Here is a 22,535-nt window from a genome sequence, read left to right as displayed (position 1 = left end):
TGGGTCATAAGCATAAATCCTGTAGTCCTGCACCAGGGTAATGGGGGGGGAGGCAAAAAAATAGAGAATATACCCACTTAGTCATCATTTAATGAAGAAGAGCACCAAGGAGAGATACCAGTAATTAGGAGTAGTATAGAATGATTTGCATGAATGACATGAACAGCAAAGCACCAGTCCAAACTTATTTGTTTGCTTGTCTGTTGTTCCAGAGGGGAAAAAAACCCCTGAAAATTGCTTCGGGGAACAAGAACAGTGAACTCACTATCAAACAAGAGGTATGAGAAGTGTGAGACAATGAATGGTCCCCACTTAGTACGAAGTATAACATTTTTGTCAGAAACAAAAAATGGATATAATGAGAGTACCAGCTTCATATACATTTTTTAGACATTAAACAACAGAGCCTATGTGTGAAGTTTTTTTTCTCAAAGGCTCAAAGTACCATGGAGTAATAACAGAACAATAGGAGGTGCTCATATCATCAAGATTTTGCACTAGAGGGGCACCTGGGTGGTTCAATGGGTTAAGCCTCTGCCTTCAGCTCAGGTCATTATCTCAGGGTCCTGTGATCAAGCCCCACGTAGGGCTCTCTGCTCAGCAGGGAGCCTGATTCCCCCTCTCTCTCTCTGCCTGCCTCTCTGCCTACTTGTGATCTCTTCTCTATGTTAAATAAATAAAATCTTTAAAAAAAAAAAAAGATTTTACACTAGGGGCACCTGCGTGGCTCAGACAGTTAACTGCATGCCTTTGGCTCAGGTAATGATCCCAGAGTCCTGGGATCAAACCTACATCAGACTCCCTGCTCAGCAGGGAGTCTGCTTCTCCCCCTGCTTGTGCTCTCTCTTGCTCTCAAATAAATAATGTATTGCATTAATGCAGCATATTCAGACCAAGATAGATTAAAACAAGTTTAACTAAAGCACACAGAGAACTCTACACCCATTGGTTGTAAATGTCACTCATCCTCCTACTAAGGAATCTTCATCTGCAATCCTATAGCTACTGTGCATCTCCAGTAGCCCTTTCTTCTACTCTGACCTATGAAGCAGAGATAGGAGAAGAGGGAAGTCTCCACTTTCTGCCTTTTCTTTGAAGAGCTATCTCTTTGGGGTGTTTTTGTTGTTGTCATTTTTAATTGTGGTAAAGTATATTTAATATAATATTTACATTTTTAACCATTTTTAAGTCACAATTCAGTGGCATTAGGTACATTTACAATATTGTGCAGCCATCACCAATATCTGTTTCCAGAATTTTCGCATGATCCCAAATAGAAGCTCTGTACCTGTTATATAGTAATTCCCATTCGTCTCTCCTCTAAGCCCCTGGCAACCTTTGTGCTATTTATGCTTCCATGCATTTGCCTACTTAGGTACTTCATATAAGAAGAATCATAAAATATTTGTCATTTTGTGTCCAGCTTATTTCACTTAGCATAATGTTTAAGGTTCATCTATGCTGTAGCATGTGCCAGAATTTTATTTCTTTGAAGGCTGAATACTAATATGTATATACAACATTTTTGTTAATCCATTCATTAGCTGACAGGCACGTGGGTTGTCTTTACATTTTAGCTACTATGAATAAGGCTGCTGTGATATCTTCTTACTAATAATATTGAAGATTAATATTTAACAGAGGAAACATGGGACCACTGAGCATGACATAGAGCAGAAGCCACTTAGGAGAAAGACTGAAGCAGACTTCCCTTAGGGACCATAAGTTTAGCCTTAACCCTCCAACCACCCTCTTGACAACCTAGGCCCATATTCTTGTAAACCCAGGTCATTCATAGCATCTCTTTAACCTAATCCAACCCATGTCCCTTTGCTGGCTCTTACCTCCCATGCAGAATTAGTCTCAGTGACTTAGAACCAACATCCATCACAGCACTATCACATTTTATCATAGTTTCTATATTTTCAAGTTCATTTCATCATCACACTGAGAGCCTAGAAAATACTCAGGATGAGGAAGAAAATATTGAAGAAAAGAAGAGCAAATGAAGATAAGGAGGAAGATAAATGTTATTTTTCTGCTTGTTCTATGTTTATACACAGCAGTGAGATTACATTATAAGAGTAATCACGTTCTTCAGGGCATCTGCACTGTGTCCAAAATATCACCAGTTGAAATTTTTTTTTAATGAAATTACATTTGGAAGTTGAGATAGTGTTCACCACAACGATAGCAGTAAAGACAGTAGTGTTAATAGTGATTATGACTGCAATGCTGATTTTGTGACAACTTATTTCATTTCTTCAATAAAAAGTTATTGAGTGCCTATATCACAATTTGAGATTTATGTATTCATTTAATCCAAAATACACATATGTCAATGTGACTGATGAGGAAATATGTTAACAATGATACAGTCCATTAAAATAATAAAATTTATTTATTAAGTAAACATTTATTGAGTGCCTATTTTGGGCCAGGTACTATGCTAAGGATACAGTGCAATTCACCACTTAGTAGAGACGGAGGACAGATACTTCAACCAATCACTTTATATATATATCATTTTTAAAGATTTATTTTATTTTAGAGAGAGAGAGCATGAGTAAGAAAAGCAAGGATAAAGACAAGGAGGTGCATCCCCATTAGGAAGATCCCAGACTACCCATGCGTGGAGGAAGCATAGACTTGAGGAACTAGAGAAGGATACTTATGTATATTAGGAATATATAACTCTTAATCAACACTACGTACATTGCAAGGTATAAAGGAGGGCACATATTGCATGGAGCACTGGATATGGTACATAAACAATGAATCTTGGAACACTGAAAAAATAAAATTAAATTTAAAAAATAAAAATTTAAAAAACACACACACACAAAAAAAAAGGATATGCAGATACTTAAGAACATATGAGAAACATTAAAAAGTGAGTGCCAATAGTAAGAATTAGAAGAAAATGGCCAAAAGAATTACAAAGGAAGACAAAATAGACAATAATTAGAACAATAATTATTGCATGCAATAAATTTAACTCAAGGTTCTGCACTTGAGACTAAAAGTGAAGAAATGAAAGAAAAATTATCATTACTCTCAGAGGTTAAAAATACATAATAGAGTCAGAGAAGGTCATCCATCTCAAAAACAGGATGAAAGCACATGAACTAAAGCACTTCTAGAATCAGATGGAACGTGAATATTTTAAAGAGTTTCTCTCATGAACCTGAAACTCTAAAGAATTCCCTTATTTCTATGATGCCAGAGTTTTACTGATCAAGAAGGCCTATTGGCTCCCACAGACTGCCTATGTGTCAGTGTCAGAGATGGTGGGAAGTGGCCCATGTTCTCATATGTATAAATAGGGACCCAGTTCATCTCTCCCTGATCTTCCAAGTCACTTTTTCCAGGTCCATAGAAGTCCTCATTGTTTCTCAATTCCCTGATACATTCATCTTGTCAACACAAGTCATAAACTCTTAGAAGAAAGATGTATTCAAAAAATTACTTGCTTGATATACCCCACCCAGTACTTCTGTTTTCCATCCCAATATCTAAACACTATATATGACCTCAGAAGAGATTTCCCAACTTCCAAACACTCAAGAAAACTTTATTTGCTTTTCTCTTGACTGGCCCTATCAGGTAAATGACCTGGGCTGTGGGGCTCCCACCCCACAGGGGAGGACCACCATTGCCCTGAGATCCAGCTGATGAGAACTATACTCAGCTGGGGTCAATCTGCTTGGCCCTTAGCATTTTAAACAGTAGCTCCCGGATCTGTTTGGTCTTGACTCCATAGACAATGGGGTCTAGTGCAGGGGGAAAGAGCAAGTAGAGATTGGCAAGGATGACCTTAGCGGCAGAGGCTGTGGGTGGCCCAAAGCGCTGCATGACCACAGAAAGAAAGCCTGGTCCATAGAAAAAGAGGATGACACAGACATGAGCTGTACATGTGCTGCCAGCTTTAGCACGTGCCTCAGGTGAAGGAAAATGAATCACAGTCCTCACAATCTGCCCATAGGAGTAAGCAATAAAGGCCACATCCCCCACACCAAGGAAGATTGCTACAGCAAAGGCATAGAGGTTATCCACAGTGGTGGCCCCACAGGCCAACTTTACTACTGCCATATGCTCACAGTAGGTATAGGCAATTGTGTGAGAGCCACAGTAGGGCAGCCGACGGGCCAAGCTTGGAAAGGAGATGGTCAACCCCACACCTCGCAGTATCACCAGGCCTCCAATCTTAGCAACAACAAATGGGGTAAGAATGGTTGCATAATGTAGTGGGTTACAGATGGCCACAAAACGGTCCACGGCCATGGCCACCAGCACTCCTGACTCCATAGCAGAGAATGCATGGATGAAGAACATCTGAAAAAGACAGGAGTGGGAGCTGATAGCTGTAGCACCAAACCAGAAGATGGCCAGCATCTTGGGCAGAGTGGAGAGGGAGAGAACCAGGTCAACAAAGGAAAGCATGGCAAGAAAGAAAAACATGGGCTGGTGAAGGCTGTGCTCGGTCCGGATAAGAAAAAGCAGGACACAATTCCCAGTCACTGCCAGGAAGAACATGAAGCAAAAGGGAAGTGAGATCCAAACGTGGGCAGCAGTCAGTCCTGGTATGCCAGCCAAGAAGAAAGTATGTGGGAAGTGATGAGAATTATTGGAAAGAATCATGGTGATCATCTCACTTAGAAGAGTGAAGGGCTACTGCAAAGAAAGGAGGCAAGTTAAATTCAGTGATTACGAGCTCCAGATATACGGTCCCACTGACAATACTGTCACCATCACTCTACCCCCATAGGTCTCAGTAAACACTCAAAAATAATTTTCAGTTTAGTTAATATTTCTGCAAGATCTTCAAACAGAGAAGAGGCAAGTCAGCTTGGTCCCACGGGAAGTGCATTTGTAAAGAAGTTCAGAAACCAGGTTCCAGAATTGAATATCCCAATATATCTATGACCTGGAACAACTGACATAACCAGATTTAAGTAGATGCCCAGAAACTAAGGTTAAATAAAAATCCTTCCCATCATGCTCACATTCCCAAGTTCTGAATTCTGGACTGGATTTAATCAGCACTGACCTCACTTGGTCCTTTAGTCTTATATCACTAACCTTCATCTGAAACAGCCAAAAATCCTGACATATGGAAACTCCCTTAGTTTGGAGACATCACACTCCTCCAAATTTCACTTGACTGCCAGATTACAGAATAAATGGTCCCTGATGACTCCAAAACTGATTAGGTTCTTTCTGCAGTTATTCTCCAGCCATTTCACAAATGTGTATCTTGTTTCTCTCCCCAGTATCTCAATCCTGTATCTCCCTCTCCTTCAAGGTAGTGGTGTACAGAGGTAGACACAAATTTCAGAGTTGTGGTCACCTGTAAAAAACAGAAGCTCTTGGTAATAACTGTCATGTGAAAGCCAAAGAATTCTAAATCATGCCAAATTAATGAGAACAGAGAAAAAATTGCCAGACATTCCCTCCAATTCCATTTCTCATATATAATCACAAAAAGTGTACAAAATTATTCAGATCTGCAATACATCCTGTGCCCAATACCATTCTTTTGTAGGTTAGAAAACTGAGGTCTAAAATGAAGTAAATAGCTAAGGGTCAAAGATCCATTTAGTGACAGAATCAGACTCACATCAAACCAAGAGCTCACATCAAACCAATCCCCAGTTCCTGAGCTAAGAAGTCATCACCCTCTCTGTGTGTTAGCAGTGACTGCTGCAGGGCCAAGGAAGAACATCCAGATCTGGGTGGCCAAGGGTGGGCAGTAGAGGGATCAAATAGCAGGGCAGATAAGGAACAGTTTAGAGAGTATAGGTCTCTCCAACATCCTTTATACCTCCAGTGCCACAGTTCTTTCACGTGAAAGAAAAACACAAGGATACAGAGAGACCTAGGTTTAGGGGCATAAGATAAGTGATTCACATTCCTGGCGGAAAAGATGCAGCTAGGTTGATCTCACAATTCCAATAACAGAAATAAGTGGTCTCGAAGCATGAGGGAAAGGAACAGAAGTCAGCCAGGAGCATAATCCAAGAAAGAAGAAACAGCATGGCTTAAAATGGCCAAGAATGTTTTGCTTTTCTCTCCAAGAGAAACTATGTGATTATTGCTCATACTTTCACCACAACCACTAAGGAGACTGCATAACCTCAGCAGAAGGCATGAGAACTGGGAAGATGGGAGATTAGAGCAGACCTATACTTCTGGTATGAAGGAATAAACTCTGGACCAGGAGTCAAGATCCTGACTTGAGGTACTATTTCTGCCATATGTCACCTCTGTGACTTAAAGGAAATCATCTAACCATTTCCAAGCCTTAGCTTCCCCACATGTGTAATGAATATACTAAAACCCATCCCACAGGATCATTGTGAAAATCCAATGAGATATAATACATGAAAGTCCTTTGTCAAGAGCTGAAAATAGTAATATTATTTTCATTGAATTAAAAAAATAAATAATGCATTTGGAGGAATCTGCTTATGAGCAACAGAAACTTCAGAGATTCAGAAAAATGTATTTGATTTGACAAAGGATGATATATTCATCCAATGGATGGCTATTATGTAGTAGTGACCCAAAGGCACATAGTCAAAAATGACATATCCTCTTCAATATTGTTCCCCTCTTCCTTCCTAACCACACACTGTTCCCTGCAGCACCCCCAGGGAATACTGCTGTGTGTTGTTGGTGGGGGAGGAGGGCTTGAATGGTGTCAAGAAAGGTGTTTCTGACCACCTTAGCATCTGCTTCACATTATTCTCAAAGCTGACCATCTTTAACCCTCAGCCCACATTGTGGAACATTTCTGTTATCTTCAGAATAGTTGAAGAAATAATTACCTCTAATGCCTCTCAGGACCTAGCAAGTGTCCCTCATTATAACCCTTGTGCCTCAAGGAAAAGTCTGACTCAGTAAGCTCAGCTCCTTTACTTCCATCAGGGAAGAAGGTTAAGGAAGGTAGGGGGTCCTGGAACCAGAATAATCCAGGGAACAGATTGAGATGTCTCCATAAATGTTTCCCTATGACTCACCCTGTGAGCTTCAAAGAGTAACAGACTTACAAATAGCTTACTATTGAGCCAGGACTAGAAAGATGTTTGCCTGCTTGGGAGGAGGTAATTCTCACACACCTTACCCCTCCCTTGCCTGGGTCCATATAACACAAAAGTCCAAATAGACTTTTGATGATCTACACATCATCAATATTGGTGGTATTTCCAATTTTTCCCAGTGATATCAAGACCATGCATTTCCACCCCAGACAGTCTACGGGATTATCCAGATCTGGGAAGGTTGGTGAAAAGTTAATTTGTGAATGAAGCCTGGATGTATCTCTCTTGCTTGGCCCTATGCTTGGCCATTACTCACCAAAGAGCTGCACTGTTTAACCTACAGAAGAATGAGAAGAAGTTAAGCTACCAGTAAATTTCCAAGAACAGAGTATTTAATGGGCAGCTTTTCGGGCATTGCCTATAGGGATCCAAAATGAAGCTCCCACCACCCAGACACCAATTAGTACTTCTGCCTCTTCTTCAGACAAAGGTTTAACAAGGACTCTTCTTCTTACTGGGACTCCAGGGAACATCCCCAGCAGGGAATATTTTGAATCGCATACTCCAGGGTGCCATGTCAAGAGAGGCCTTACACCAGAAACACGGTAAAGCTTCCTGCCATGGGGAGTGGGACTACCTGATTTTCTGGCCTAAGCAAGATCTGATCTAGGGTGAGTGAGGAAGAAGGCAGGGATGAGGAGGACCAACACCAGGACCAACATACAATATTACCTAAATGACCCACCCCCCATGACATAGGTGGAACCATGAGAGGAAGAATGGATTAATAAGTAGAAGACTTTATGAGAAAAGATAATCTGCCAGGGAATAAGATCAAATGTCTGAACTCAAAATGGTAGGTACAAGTGTAGGCCAAGTCTTGAAGGTACTACCATCCATATATTATCTCACCTTAGGTGAAATTACCTACAACTCTGTCCCTACTTAACCAATTTCTTGACATTTGATTCTCATCCCAGCCACCAAAATCACTCCTGAAAATGGTGCCATGTTAATCTATGGGAGGATATTCAAGATTATGAAGGATCTGGATTGAGAGGGAGTCGATGGATTAAGAGGGATTCAAAAAATTGAGTGTGTACAGCTTACACAAGAGAACACTTGTGGTGACATGCATGATTTTTGATGGATTCTTCAAGTCTAGGAAGAAAGTCCCTGCAGGGGAAAAATTATTTGTTTTATAAAGACAAAGGTGGGGGGACAAGAACAAACTCTGCAAATTTGTAGCTCAAGACTCAGTAAGACCTGTGTCTTCAGAATGATACTCCCTTACTAGAAAGACAAAGGGCAACACAGGCTATATGGGAAGGCAACAGCACCCAAATCAGGTCACCCCTTTCTGAAAGCCATACTCTAAGGGTACCAAACCAGTTCCAGAGGGAAGAAGAAGACATAGCAGGTGTCATTTCAGGTAGAGCCAAGATTAGGAACCCTAATATGAAACACTCAGTTTCCTGACAGAGAAGTCAAATTAGATAACAGTGAGCTTAGAGCAGAAGATACCATCAAGTGTCTGAAACCGCAGAGAGAGGTATTATGAAGCAGAAAATACTGGCCCGGAACGCCAGTGGAGGAGGAAGGAGTAGGCAGAACAAGTAGCAAGAGCAATACAAAGTCCAGTCTAATAGGCACTGATAACAGAAACAGAAACTCAGGCCCAGAAAATAAAGAAAAGTCTCAGAACCAGAACTCTAGATTAGTGTGACTATGGACTGCTTGACTGAAACTCTGAACCTTCGCCTAAAGTCAGAAATTGTGTAAAATATCGAGAGAATGGAATGGGCTAAAGCTTCACAAATAGACAAGAGGGCTGGGATCAATAATTTGTATCAAAAAATGTGTTTTCTGAGTTCCCCCTTAAGGTTGTGGAAGGCAATTCAGAGATTTTAAACATGGCCAAGTGGAAGATATACATCAAACTAAGGTGAAGCATCACCAAAGGCAAAGCAGAGGCCTAGGCAAAGATTTGTGGCCACACAATGGAGAGATGGGAACACCTTGGAGAGAGAGCATCTAATTATACCTGAGGGGATCAGGGAAGGCTTCACAAATAAGGCAACATTAAAGAGGAAAGTTTAAGAGTGGAATAGAATATTCCAGAATGACTTACTAGCCCGAAAAGGAACTCCAAATTCATAAGGTGTGGAATTTTGGATGAACAGCTAAGAGATCAATATTGAGGGAACAGTGCAGAGCAATGAGGCTTGAGAGGAAGGAATGTAGTAAGTAGATTTAGAACGGTTACTCCCAGTAAAGTTCAGGTGATGTTTTTCTTTGATAAACTATGATATGAGTCAAGTCACCAAGCTGCACATTGTAGCTTCAGATATCAGTAGGGCTTTTTGAACCTATGGATAAGTGAGATTATTGCCTTGCAATAATCTCATTAGATAGTATCAAATTCATAAATATTTTGCTGGTGGGCAGGCACTGGGGTTTCATAAATCTACCCATTACTATTTCATAAGAGAGACTCCCTGTTTTCCATTGCCTGTAGCTCTTGTGCTAATAAAGGCATGGATCAAGATGCAAAGTCATCAAATCTTAGCCAGTTTATTTTCAAATTTTCATTATACTACTGAGTCTGAGTGATATGGATAAGGAGATACCCTTTAATCTGTAAGGGGTTAGAAGTTTTCTTTATAATCTGAACTGGAGAATGTGAGCCACATCACTCAATAATATCATAAATCTTAGAATAGAATATACTTCCATAGTACTTATACAGAAAGGTAAAAGAATAAGCTCTTTTACAAAAAGTCACTATCAGCCATACTACCGTATCTCTAAAATAACTTTAAGACATTATTAAACTCACCTTCTCTGCTATATGCTCTTAGCTTTTCTAATGGCCTGATCCTTCCTCTTTTAGAACTTGTGTCAGGTTCTTCTTAATCTTCACCATCCAGTCTGAATTTGTTTTTCTAAATAACCTCAACACTTACATATGTACAAGTTTTAGTATCTGATTTCCGGCCTCATGAACAACTTTCGGCCCTTCAAGGAACAAATGCATAAGGTCAACTTTCAATAAGAGAAAGAAAATGAAAAACAAATTAATATATAAATACACCTCTAAAAAAGTTTAAATGATGATTTGGGGTTGATGTCCACTGGCAAAACCTCAGTAATGGATATCACCCAAGAAAATAATGTAGACTAAGAAGAGATAGGTTGAGGAAAGAACACAGGGAAGTACAAGCATTAAACATAGGACACAAAAAGGAAATTCAGGACACTGAAAATATGCAGCACTGAAGTTGAATTAATAAGAGTTGATTAAAGTAGCTGGATTCTATACTAATATTTTTACTATATGTTAATATATATAATGGAGTACAGAGAGTATGGTGTTATAGCAGCAGAGAGAAAAAATATTCAATATAACATTTGTTAACATCATTATCAGCCATCAACTCAGGGTTATGAGGAATAAAATAACGGATAAAATAGGCACAGCCCCTGCTCTCACAGAGTGTAAAGCAATGGAGAGAAGAGACACATAATGGCAATTATAATGCTATCCAAAGACTGATAAAAGGGGAAGTTTGGAGCATTATGGTAGTACACAGGAATGGGATCTAAAAAAGACCTGGAAAATCAGGGAAGGCTTCTTAGAAGAAGTGATACTTAAGTTAGAAGCCAAAGAGTAGTAAAAGTTACCCACATGAACATTAAAAAAAAATTCATGAAGAAAGAAAAACATCTCTGGATGTATTTGAGAAATGAGGTTCAAGAAAGAGAAATACGAAAAACTTCCCATTTGATTGAATAGTGTGAAGTGTGGTGGGTACGCAAACAGACTACACAGATCACTCTTCAAGGAAGGAATTTCTGCCAGCTGGTAAGAGAGCAGACATCCTCCAGCTGTTATTCTTAGGGACTCCCTTGGGTATCGAATGCCCAAAGTCACACCCACCCCTAAGAAGACCCCATACAGTGACAGTGTGAAGTGGGGATATGACAGCTGGGACACTTTGGTTTTCTGTGGATTAAACTGTGGTGGGCACAGTTCCCTACTTTGAGTTAGTTAGCTGAAGCTTTGTCATGCATGCATTACAGTTTGATTTAACAGATATATTCAGAACACTCCATTCTAAAACAGAAGAATATGTATTCTCAAATGCACATGGAACATTCTCCAAAACAGATCACATGTTAGCCCACAAAACAAACCTCAACAAATTCAAGAAGACTGAAATCATACCATGCATATTTTCTGATCATAATGCCATGAAACCAGAAGTCAACCACAAGAAAAAATCTGCAAAGACCACAAATATATGGAGGTTAAATAAGATGCTACTACACAGTGAATGGGTTAACCAGGAAATTAAAGAAGAAACTAAAAAGTACATGGAAACAAATAAAAATGAAAACACAATGATCTAAAACCTCTGGGATGCAGCAAAAGTGGTTTTAAGAGGGAATTTTATAGCAATACAAACCTCCTTCAAGAAACAAGAAAAATCTCAAACAACCTAACGTTTCACCAAAAGGAAATAGAAAAATAATAAACAAAACCTAAAACCAGCTAAAGAAAGGAAATAATAAAGGTTAGAGGAGAAATAAATGATACAGAGGGATGCCTGGGTGGCTCTCTCAGTTGAGCAGCCGACTCTTGGTTTCAGCTCAGGTCATGATATCAGGCTCCTAGGATCAAGCCCTACATTGGACTCCCCACTCAGCAGGGAGTCTGCTTCAGGATCCTCTCTCTCTACCCTCCCCATTCTCACTTTGCCCCTCCCCCTGCTTGCTCTGTCTCTGTCTCTCTCTAAAATAAATAATTAAATCTTTTTTTTTAAAAAAAGAAAGGATCTGTACTTGAGGAACTACGGAACACTCATGAAAGAAATCAAAGAAGACACAAAAAGATGGAAGACAATTCCATGATCTTGGATCAGAAGAATAAACATTGTCAAAATGTCTATACTGCCTGGAGCAATCTATACTTTTAATGCCATTCCGATCAAAATTCCACTGGTATTTTTCAAAGAGCTGGAGCAGATAATCCTAAAATTTGTATGGAATCAGAAGAGACCCCGAATTGCTAAGGAAATGTTGAAAAAGAAAAGCAAAACTGGCGGCATCACATTACCTGATTTCAAGATTTACTACAAAGCTGTGATCACCAAGACAGCATGGTACTGGCATAAAAATAGACACATAGACCAGTGGAACAGAGTAGAGAGCCCAGATATGGACCCTCAACTCTATGGTCAAAATAATCTTTGACAAAGCAGGAAAAAATACAGAGTGGAAAAAAAGACAGTCTCTTCAATAAATGGTGCTGGGAAAACTGGACAGCTATGTGTAGAAGAATGAAACTTGATCATTCTCTTATACCATACACAAAGATAAACTCGAAATGGATAAGAGACCTCAACATGAGACAGGAATCCATCAGAATCCTAGAGGAGAACATAGGCAGTAACCTCTTTGATATCACCCACAGCAACTTCTTTCAAGATATGTCTCCAAAGGCAAAGGAAACAAAAGCGAAAATGAACTTTTGGGACTTCATCAAGATCAAAAGCTTCTGCACAGCAAAGGAAACAGTCAACAAAACAAAGGGGCAACCCATGGAATGGGAGAAGATATTTGCAAATGACAGTACAGACAAAAGGCTAATATCCAGGATCTATACTCAAACTCAACACACACAAAACAGATAATCATGTCAAAAAATGGGCAGAAGACATGAACAGAAACTTCTCCAATGAAGACATACAAAATGGTTATCAGACACATGAAAAAATGTTCATCATCACTAGCCATCAGGGAGATTCAACTTAAAACCACATTGAGATACCACCTTACACCAGTTAGAATGGCCAAAATTAGCAAGACAGGAAACAACCTGTGTTGGAAAGGTTGTGGAGAAAGGGGAACCCTCTTACACTGTTGGTGGGAATGCAAGTTCCAAAGTGGTGCAGCCACTTTGGAAAACAGTGTGGAGATTCCTTAGAAAATTAAAAATACAGCTTCCTTATGACCCTGCAATTGCACTACTGGGTATTCACTCCAAAGATACTGATGTAGTGAAAAGAAGGGCCATCTGTACCCCAATGTTCATAGAAGCAATGGCCATGGTCTCCAAACTGTGGAAAGAACCAAGATGCCCTTCAATGGATGAATGGACAAAGAAGATATGGTCCATATATACAATGGAATATTATGCCTCCATCAAGAAGGATGAATACCCAACTCTTGTATCAACTTGGATGGGACTGGAAGAGATTATGCTGAGTGAAATAAGTCAAGAAGAGAGAGTCAATTATCATATGGTTTCACTTATTTGTGGAGCATAACAAATAACACAGAGGACATAGGGAGATGGAGAGGAGAAGGGAGTTGAGGGAAATTGGAAGGGGAGATGAACCATGAAACACTATGGACTCTGAAAAACAATCTGAGGGTTTTGAAGGGGCAAGGGGTGGGAGGTTGTGGGAGCCAGGTGGTGGGTATTATGGAGGGCATGTATTGCATGGAGCACTGGGTGTGGTGCATAAACAATGAATTCTGTAACACTGAAAAGAAACTAAATAAATAAATAAATAAATAAAAGGAAATGATATAGAAACTGAAATAAATAAATAATAGAACAGATCAATGAAACCAGGAGATAATTCTTTGAAAAAAAAAAGTCAATACAATTGCTAAACCCTCTCCAGACTTACCAAGAAAAAAAAGAGAAAGGACTAAAATATATAAAATCACAAATGAGAAAGGAGAAATAACAACCAACACCACAGAAATATGAATAATTATAAAAGAATATTATGAAAAACTATATGCCGGCAAATTGGACAACTTAGAAGAAATGGATAAATTTCCAGAAACATATAGACTACTGAAACTAAAACAGAAAGAAACAGAAAATTTGAGCAGACAGATAACCAGCAAAGAAATTGAGTCAGTAATCAAAAAACTCCCCACAAACAAAAGTCCATGTCCAGATGTCATCACAGTTGAATTCCACCAATATTTAAAGAAGAGTTAATACCCATTCTTCTCAAACTATTCCAAAAAGAAAGAAAGAAAGAAAGAAAGAAAGAAAGAAAGAAAGAAAGAAAGAAAAAAGAAAAGGAAGGAAAACTTCCAAATTTATTCTATGAGGCCAGCACTATCCCAATGCCAAAATTTGATGAAGACTCCATTAAAAAAGAGCACTAACTATATAGGTCAGTATCCCTGATGAACATAGATGCAAAAAGTCCTCAAGAAAATACTAGCAAACCAAATTCAACAATACATTAAATAAATCATTCACCACAATCAAGTGGGATTTATTCCTAAATTGGAAGTGTGATTCAATCCTCACAAATCAATCAGTGTAATACATCACATTGATAAGATACAGGATAAGAACAATATGATCATTTCACTAGATGCAGAAAAAGCATCTGACAAAGTCCAACATATATTCATGATAAAAACTCTCAACAAATTAGCTTCAGAAGGAATGTACCTAAACATAATCAAAGACCATCTATGAGAACCCACAGCTAACATCGTCCTTAATGGGGAAAAACTGAGAGCTTTTCCCCTAAGATCAGGAACAAAACAAAGATGTCCTTTCACACCACTTTTATTCAACATAGTACTAGAAAGTCCTAGCCACAGCAATCAGACAACAAAAAGGAATAAAAAGCATCCAAATTGGAAAGGAAGTAGTAAAACTTTCACTATTTGCAATTAACATGATATCATATATGGAAAAGCTGAAAGAACAACAACAAAGAAGGAAGGAAGGAAGGAAGGAAGGAAGGACCAATAAACTGCTAAAACTGATAAAGAAATTCAGCAAACTTGCAGGATACAAAGTCAATGTACAGAAATCTGTTGAATTTCTATACACCAATAATGAAGCAGCAGAAAGAGAAATTAAGGAAACAATACCATTTACAATTGCACCCACAATAATAAGATACCTAGGAATAAATCTAACCAAAGACGTGAAAGACCTATGCTTTGAAACTATAAAACACTGATGAAAGAAACTGAAGAGGACACAAAGAAATGGAAAGACATTCTATGCTCATGGATTGGAAGAACAAATATTGTTAAAATGTCTGTACTACCCAAAGTAGTCTATACACTTAATGCAATCTCTATCAAAATACCAACAACATTTTTTACAGAACAAGAATAAACAATCCCAAAATTTGGATGAAACCACAAGACCCCAAATACCCAAAGCAACCCTGAAAAAGAAAAGCAAAGCCCAAGGCATCACAATTCTAGACTTCCAAGTTCTATTACAAAGCTGTAGTGATCAAGATAATATTGTACTAACACAAAAATAGATGCATAGATCAATAGAACAGAATGGAAAATCCATAAATAAACTCAAAATTATGTGGTCAATTAATCTTCAACAATGCAGAAAGAATATCCAATAGGAAGAAGATAGTCTCTTCACCAAATGGTGTTGGAAAACTGGACAGCAAGATTCACAAGAAAGAAACCGGACCACTTTCTTATGCCAAACACAAAAATAAATTCAAAATGATTTGCAAATGACATCTTCAATAAAGGTTAGTATCCAAAATACATAAGGAACTCATAAAACTCAACATCCAAAAAAAAAAATCCAGCTTAAAAAATGGGCAGAAAACATGAAGAGACGTTTTTCCAGACATAAAGATGACCAACAGATACATGAAAATATGCTCGACATCACTCATCATCAGGGAAATGCAAATTAAAACCACAGTGAGGTATCACCTCTTACATGTCAGAATGGCTAAAATCAACAATACGAAAAACAGCAAGTACTGAGGATGTGGGAAAAAAGGAACAGTAGTGCACTTTTGGTGGGAATGCAAACTGGTGCGGTCACTCTGAAAAACAGTAAGGAGATTCCTCAAAAAGTTAAAAATAGAGCTACCTTATGATCCAGCAATCACACTACCGGGTATTTACCCAAAGAATACAAGAACTAATTCAGGGGGATACATGCAGCTCTATGCTTATAGCAGCATTATTTGCAATAGCCAAGATATGGAAGCAACCCAAGTGTCCTTCAATTGATGAACAGATAAAGAAGATGTGTGATATATATATATTCTTTTTTATGGCTGGGTAATATTCCATTGTATATTACTCATCCATAAAAAAGAATGAACTATTGCCATTTGCAATGACATGGATGAAGCTAGAGTATTATGCTAAGCAAAATAAGTCAATCAGAGAAAGACAAATACCACATGTTTCGCTCATATGGGGAATTTAAGAAACAAAAGGGAAAAAATAAGACAGAGAACAAAAAACAGACTCTTAACTATAGGGAACAAAAGGATGGTAACAAAAAGGGAGTTGGGGGATGGATTAAATAAGTGATGGGGATTAAGGAGTGTAGTTGTTGTGATGAGTGCCGAGTGATACACAGAAATGTTGAACTACTATATTGTATACCTGAAATTAATATAATACTGTATGCTAACTACCTGGAATTAAAATAACACTTAAAATGAAATTTTTAAAAAAGAGAAAGTAAATGGCTAACCTAAAAATTTTTTAAAATTTTAAATGACAGAGGGACCACATAATAGTGCTTTCCATGGGACTGGGGGATGAGTATTTCTACTCCCTGAGCCAAGCTTGACATACCTGTAAGATCACTGCAGGCCATTTGGGGCTATAGCAAAAAAGACACCATGTCTTGATTCACACAGGAAAAAAGATTACAGAGAGTCTCATGGAGGACCTGGGGAGTACCCAAGAAGGTCTAGGGCAACTCTAGGCTCCAAACTGTGCAAAAGCCCAGGCCCCAGGGGAGAGGATAAATTGTACTCCTGGCAACAAAGGCATAAAAGATAGGTGTAGCCAAGAGACTAGAAGCAGATACAGAAGACAGTTCCATTTGGAAAGAATCTCTACAGGACCTCCTAGCAGGGAATAACCAGGGGCCAAGGGGAAGGAAGGGGAGGGGAGGGGGCCATTTTCTGGCTCTGTGTTTGTATCTCTGGGTTCTGGTTACCCTGCCTCTCTTTCTCCCCATCTTTGGCTTTCTCACTTTTCTTCCTTCTTTTGATCCTTCCGACTTCGGCCCTCTTATTCCTCAAGATCTTCCTTAAAGAGACAAAAGCCTGAGGTCTAGAAAACAAGTGAGAAAAATGATACTGAGCAATCCTCTGGACATATTAGAGGAGTAGAAACCCATCCCTAACAATAGAGCAACCAAAGTCTGCCTCTCAGAGCCTGACACTGGGGAAGCATGCTGTCAAAGCAGAAAGGATGGTGCCAACAGGAGATCCTCCCATTTAACTTATGGATCCAAGATCCTGAAAAGAGATTGTGATTGAATATACCCATTTCTGATTTTTTTAATCAAAAACTAAAAATAGACATCAAATCACCAAAACTAATAGAGACCATTCATCAGAAAAGCATTAGCCAGTAGCACACTGAAGGGAAAGTTCTAGAGATAGTCTATTTGAAGTCTAGACCTAGACACAGATGTTGACTCTCCCTGTTTCCTTATGTTGTTTAGAAATGTATAAACATTTTAATATGATGCAAAATAAAAACTTACAATAGGGGCACCTGGGTGGCTCAGTTGTTAAGCATCTGCCTTCTGCTTGGGTCATGATCCCAGGGTTCTGGGATGGAGCCCCACATCGGGCTCCCTGCTCAGTGGGAAAACTGCTCCTCCCTCTCCCATTCCCCCTGCTTGTGTTCCCTCTCTCACTGTCTCTCTCTGTCAAATAAATAGATAAAATCTTTAAAAAAATACTAAATTAAAAAAAACTTACAATAGTCAAACTTATCTAATTGTGGAAAATATATTCTACCAAAAGAAAAATATGAAAAAGAAAATTTCCTAAAAACTATCAGCTTTGAAAAGCAATAGTGTAAAAGAGCTATATTTTGGAAAGTGTCTTAAAAAACAATAGCCATCAGGAGGTTTCTTAGGTAACAGTAGCCAATTAGGAAATATAAAGAGAGACAAAAGTAATAATAATAGAAAAAATTCCAAAAAAAAAAAATCTATGACAAAAAAGAAAAACATATAGATTTCTGAATGGAGAGAATCAATGGATAAAGACATCAACTCTTCCATAATCATTTGTATTTTTAAATATAATATTCAAAAAATAGCATTTAAATTAACATTAATTTAAAACTTTTTTTGAAGTTATTACTAAGAATCTCCCCTATCATGTGGTAAATACATGATTCAATTGGTAGTGACACTAAAAACAGAAAAGATTGTCCTGGGAGGCAGTGATCTTTGAATACAGGCTGAAATTTAATATATGAACAAAAAAGGGCATTCAGAGTAATAGGAAAAAAGAAGTCTCATTTATTGAATGATGCTGAAATAATAGTTTAAAATTAGTGGGGAGAAATTAATTTAGATACTTTTTCACTCCATGTGAATTTTCTATTATTTATTTATTTGTTTGTTTATTTTAGAGAGAGAATGGGGTTGGGGAGAGAGGCAGAGAAAGAAGAAGAGAGAAATTCAAGCAGACTCCCCATTGAGTGTGGAGCCTGACCTGGGGCTCAATCTCACAACCCTGAGAACAGACTTGAGCCAAAACCAAGAGTTAGGGACTCAACTATGCCACCCAAGCACCCATGAAATTTCAAATTTTTAAAAAAACTAAATTAAAATAAAGTTTTGTAAAGAATATGCTAGTAAATATTTATTAAAAGAATGGATTTTACATCATTAAAAGTTTAAAAGTCATAAAAAAATATAAAAAGTAGAGTTTGTTATAACTACATAAAAGTTTGTGTATGCATGTGTATAATCATTTTTTAGAAAAGACAGACTTTAATGGAAAATGAATTGAAGGAAATATTTCCAGAAAACTCAACAGAGATAATATCCTTAAGATAAAATGAAATTTAAAAAAAAAAGTTATAGAGAAATCCATACAAACAGTGAGTATTTGAAAAACATTATTTCATTTAATACTGTAAGTTGCACATAAAGACAAAAGAGAAAATTAGTGAAGAAACACATAAGTGGAAAATAAATCTTTGAAAATGTCAAAGTTCAAAAAAAAAAAAGAAAGAAAATGTCAACAGTCACTCAACAGTGAAGTGAAAACTGAACAAAAATTGAAATACCAATTTTTACTTCCTCTATTGATAAAAATTTTTAAATTAAAATTCCTAATTTGGGGGGTGCCTGGTTGGCTCAGTGGGTTAAGTCTCTGCCTTCCGCTCAGGTCATGATCCCAGGGTCCTGGGATCGAGCCCCTCATCAGGCTCTCTGCTCAGCGGGGAGCCTGCTTCCTCCTCTCTCTGCCTGCCTCTCCGCCTACTTATGATCTCTCTCTGTCAAATAAATAAATAAAATCTTTAAAAAAAAAAATAAATAAATAAATAAATAAAATTCCTAATTGGGGATGTGATGAAATGGATGGATGTGGTGACATAAACACAGTCCAGAGCAAACTTGTAAATGTATATATATGTAAAGTGCTACAGTGTATCTATGAAGCAACATTTTAGTATACATCAAGAGCACTTAAAATACCCATATTTTCATACAGGGGCAGAATAACTTCTTGAAAATCAATCTGGCAATATCAATCAAAATCTTTGTTTTTCATTTCACCCCCCAATTCACTCAGAAATTACCCTATAAATTACCCTATAAATAAACTTACACATATTCATAAGGATATATGAACAGTACAGTTAGTACATAATTTTTTACAGTAACAAAATACTGGAAACAAACTGAAAGTCCAAAGTTCTCATTAAATTATCAGATATCCGTGTGGTAGAAAATCATGTACTTAACAGTGAGGCATATCTCGTTTGTGATATGGAGCAGTCTCCAAGATAATTAAGTAAGAAAGAAAAGGAAAGGAAACAAAGGCTAAAGGCTATGATCAGTATGCTAACATTTGCTTTTGTCTTTTATAAGAAAAATATACGTATATTCTTATTCATGCAAAAACTATCTCTGGAAGGATTCCTAAGAAACTGGGTTATTGGCTGCCTCTGGTGAAAAGGAAGGGATTTAGGAGACCCAAGCATAGAAGTCTTACTGTCTGTTGTTTATATTTTCTTATTTTATTTGACTTTTAACCACATACATGTATGATACTTAAAATCAAAATATTACAGAAAATAAAATTTTAAGATGGCTACGTTCTTTTTATGTATCACTCCTGTTTCATTTTAAAAATTCTACTTAAAAGAAATAATCTGAAAATAAGATAGTGGTGAGTCAATTATGGTACAGCCAAATGTAGAAATATAAAACAGTCATCCAAATTAAGAGTCTACCTTACTTTTAATGATAATAGAAAGTTGTGGTTTATTCATCCATGTCATAAATTTTTACTGAGTGCCTACTTTATGTCCTAGAACACAATACTAAAATACAAAGGCAAGATACAACATTATCCTCATATAATGATATAAACTACTTAAATATAAAATGGAAAAGTGGAAGGAAACCAAATATTAATAGTTGTTATCTATTAGTAAGAAGATTATTCTTGATATATATATTTGAACATGCTTATTAGATACACAAGGGTAATGATAAATGGTTATTACAATTGTTATGTTTAGAAAAAATTTGGCTTGTTTTATTACTCCCCTGTGGAATATTTCCAGGAGAAAAAAAAAAATCACACATGAAAGAAACTGGGTCATTGGTGGGAGAGTACATTATGAGGACCCTGAGCTGAACTTTCAAATGCAGTCTTCCTGTTATTTCAGTTTTATGGATAGACACTAAGAACAGAGCACCTATACCACGGATCCCTCCACTAATGTTACCAACCGTTCCGGCCTTCAGATTTCCCACTTCATCCTCATGGGGCTCCCAGGCGTTCACAAGTGGCAGCACTGGCTCTCCCTGCCCGCCTATGCTGTACTTCTTAGCTCTTTGTACCAATCTCTTTGTCATGATCACCATCCAACATGAAGCCACACTGCACATGCCTATGTATTCTGGGCATACTGGCAGCTGTGGACATGGGGCTGGCCACCACCATCATGCCAAAGATCCTGGCTATCCTCTGGTTTGATGCCACAGCCATCAGTCTCCCTGAATGTTTTGCTCAGATCTATGCCATCCACTGTTTCTTGTGCATGGAATCTGGTATTTTCTTCTGCATGGCGGTGGACAATATAGCCATCTGTCACCCTCTTCAGTACCCCTCCATAGTCACTGAAGCTTTTGTGATCAAAACTGCAGGATTTATGGTGCTCAGGAATGGCCAGTTTACTATCCCAGTTACCTATACTGGCTGCCCAGCAACACCACTGCTCCAAGAATGAAACTGATCACTGCCTGTGCTCTAACTTGGGAGTCACCAGTCTGGCTTGTGATGACATCACTGTGAACAAATTTTACCAACTGATCTTAGCATGGGTCCTGATTGGGAGTGATACGGCCCTCGTTTTCTCTTCTTCTGTATTAATCCTTCGCTCTGCGCTCCGGTTGAACTCCAGAAGCAATGTCAAAGGCTCTGGGTACCTGTAGCTCCCACCTCATCCCCACCCTCTTCTTCTACACAGGTATCATTGTACTGTCTGCCACACACCTTGCAGAGAAAAAGATCCCCCTGATCCCTGTACTCCTTAATGTGCTGCACAACTTTCTCCCCCCTGCACTCAATCCCATGGTCTACGCACTCAGGATGCAGGAGCTCAGACTGGGCTTCCAGAGACTGCTTGGGCTGAGTGAAGAGACACCCACTAAATAACTTGAGCTTTAGAAGGCCTTTAAAGTGTGAGGAAAGGACAGAGGCTTTAGATCTCACTAGACCTGGGTTGTAATCTGCCTTTATCTCTCACCAGAAAAAAAAATGGCCAATAAAATCATGAAAACTGTCAGTCTCGTTGACCAAAATATACATACGAAAAGTAAAATAAAATTTCTTATTACTAAAATAAGTAAGAATAGAAAAGTGAAATGTTGCTGACCACAAATGCCATTCTGAGACTGATACTCTTTACACACATCTGGTAGGAACAGAAAGTGGCCCAGCTGTACCAAAAAACAATTTGATAAAATTCACTGAAATGTTCATAAATGTTCATATTCTTTTATCCAGTAATGCTATATTTAGAAAAACATCCAAAGAAAGAGTCTAAATGTAAGCAAAAATGTATTCAAGAAAATTCATTAATACTAATAGAAAATGAAGACTTTAAAACTGTTTGTATGAATTAACTCTAACTTGCACACATTTATGTGTTTTACATGTCATTTTCATAATACAGAAAGGAAAATAAATAAATGCCTATTTTAAGACAGAAAAAAGTTTAATCTCGTACCAGATAATCTCAATAATAATAATAATCAATTAATTAATTAATGGTTAACAAGTGCCAAGTACTTCTCATAGGCCAAAGAACTGAGATACACACACACACACCCACACGCACACAATCTGATTTAATACTCACAATAACCCTGTGAGGCGCAAACAGTATTATTCCCAATGTATAGCTAAGGGATCTAGGCACTGGGGGTTACAG

The 22,535-nt window shown here is 38.0% G+C and overlaps 1 protein-coding gene and 1 pseudogene across 2 annotated transcripts; one reads left to right on the top strand and one right to left on the bottom strand.

The window, feature by feature from the left end:
* Positions 1-3,687: 3,687 nt before the first annotated feature.
* Positions 3,688-4,650, bottom strand: LOC308350832 (olfactory receptor 52K1-like; the record flags this gene model as incomplete). Its single annotated transcript, XM_080816306.1, has 1 exon — positions 3,688-4,650. One exon carries the CDS (start codon positions 4,648-4,650, stop codon positions 3,688-3,690), a length of 963 nt encoding a protein of 320 aa, XP_080672432.1.
* A 2,967-nt stretch (positions 4,651-7,617) lies between these two features.
* LOC308350831 (olfactory receptor 56B4-like) lies at positions 7,618-21,757 on the top strand (annotated as a pseudogene). Its single transcript has 2 exons — positions 7,618-7,648; positions 20,786-21,757. The product of its transcript is annotated as an olfactory receptor 56B4-like (transcript).
* The last annotated feature ends 778 nt before the right edge of the window (positions 21,758-22,535 follow it).

Source organism: Martes martes (assembly GCF_963455335.1).
Source record: "Martes martes genome assembly, chromosome: 10".
Taxonomy (NCBI): Eukaryota; Metazoa; Chordata; class Mammalia; order Carnivora; family Mustelidae; genus Martes; species Martes martes.
Note: the sequence above shows the minus strand (reverse complement) of the source record. Positions and strands in the feature narration are given on the sequence as shown.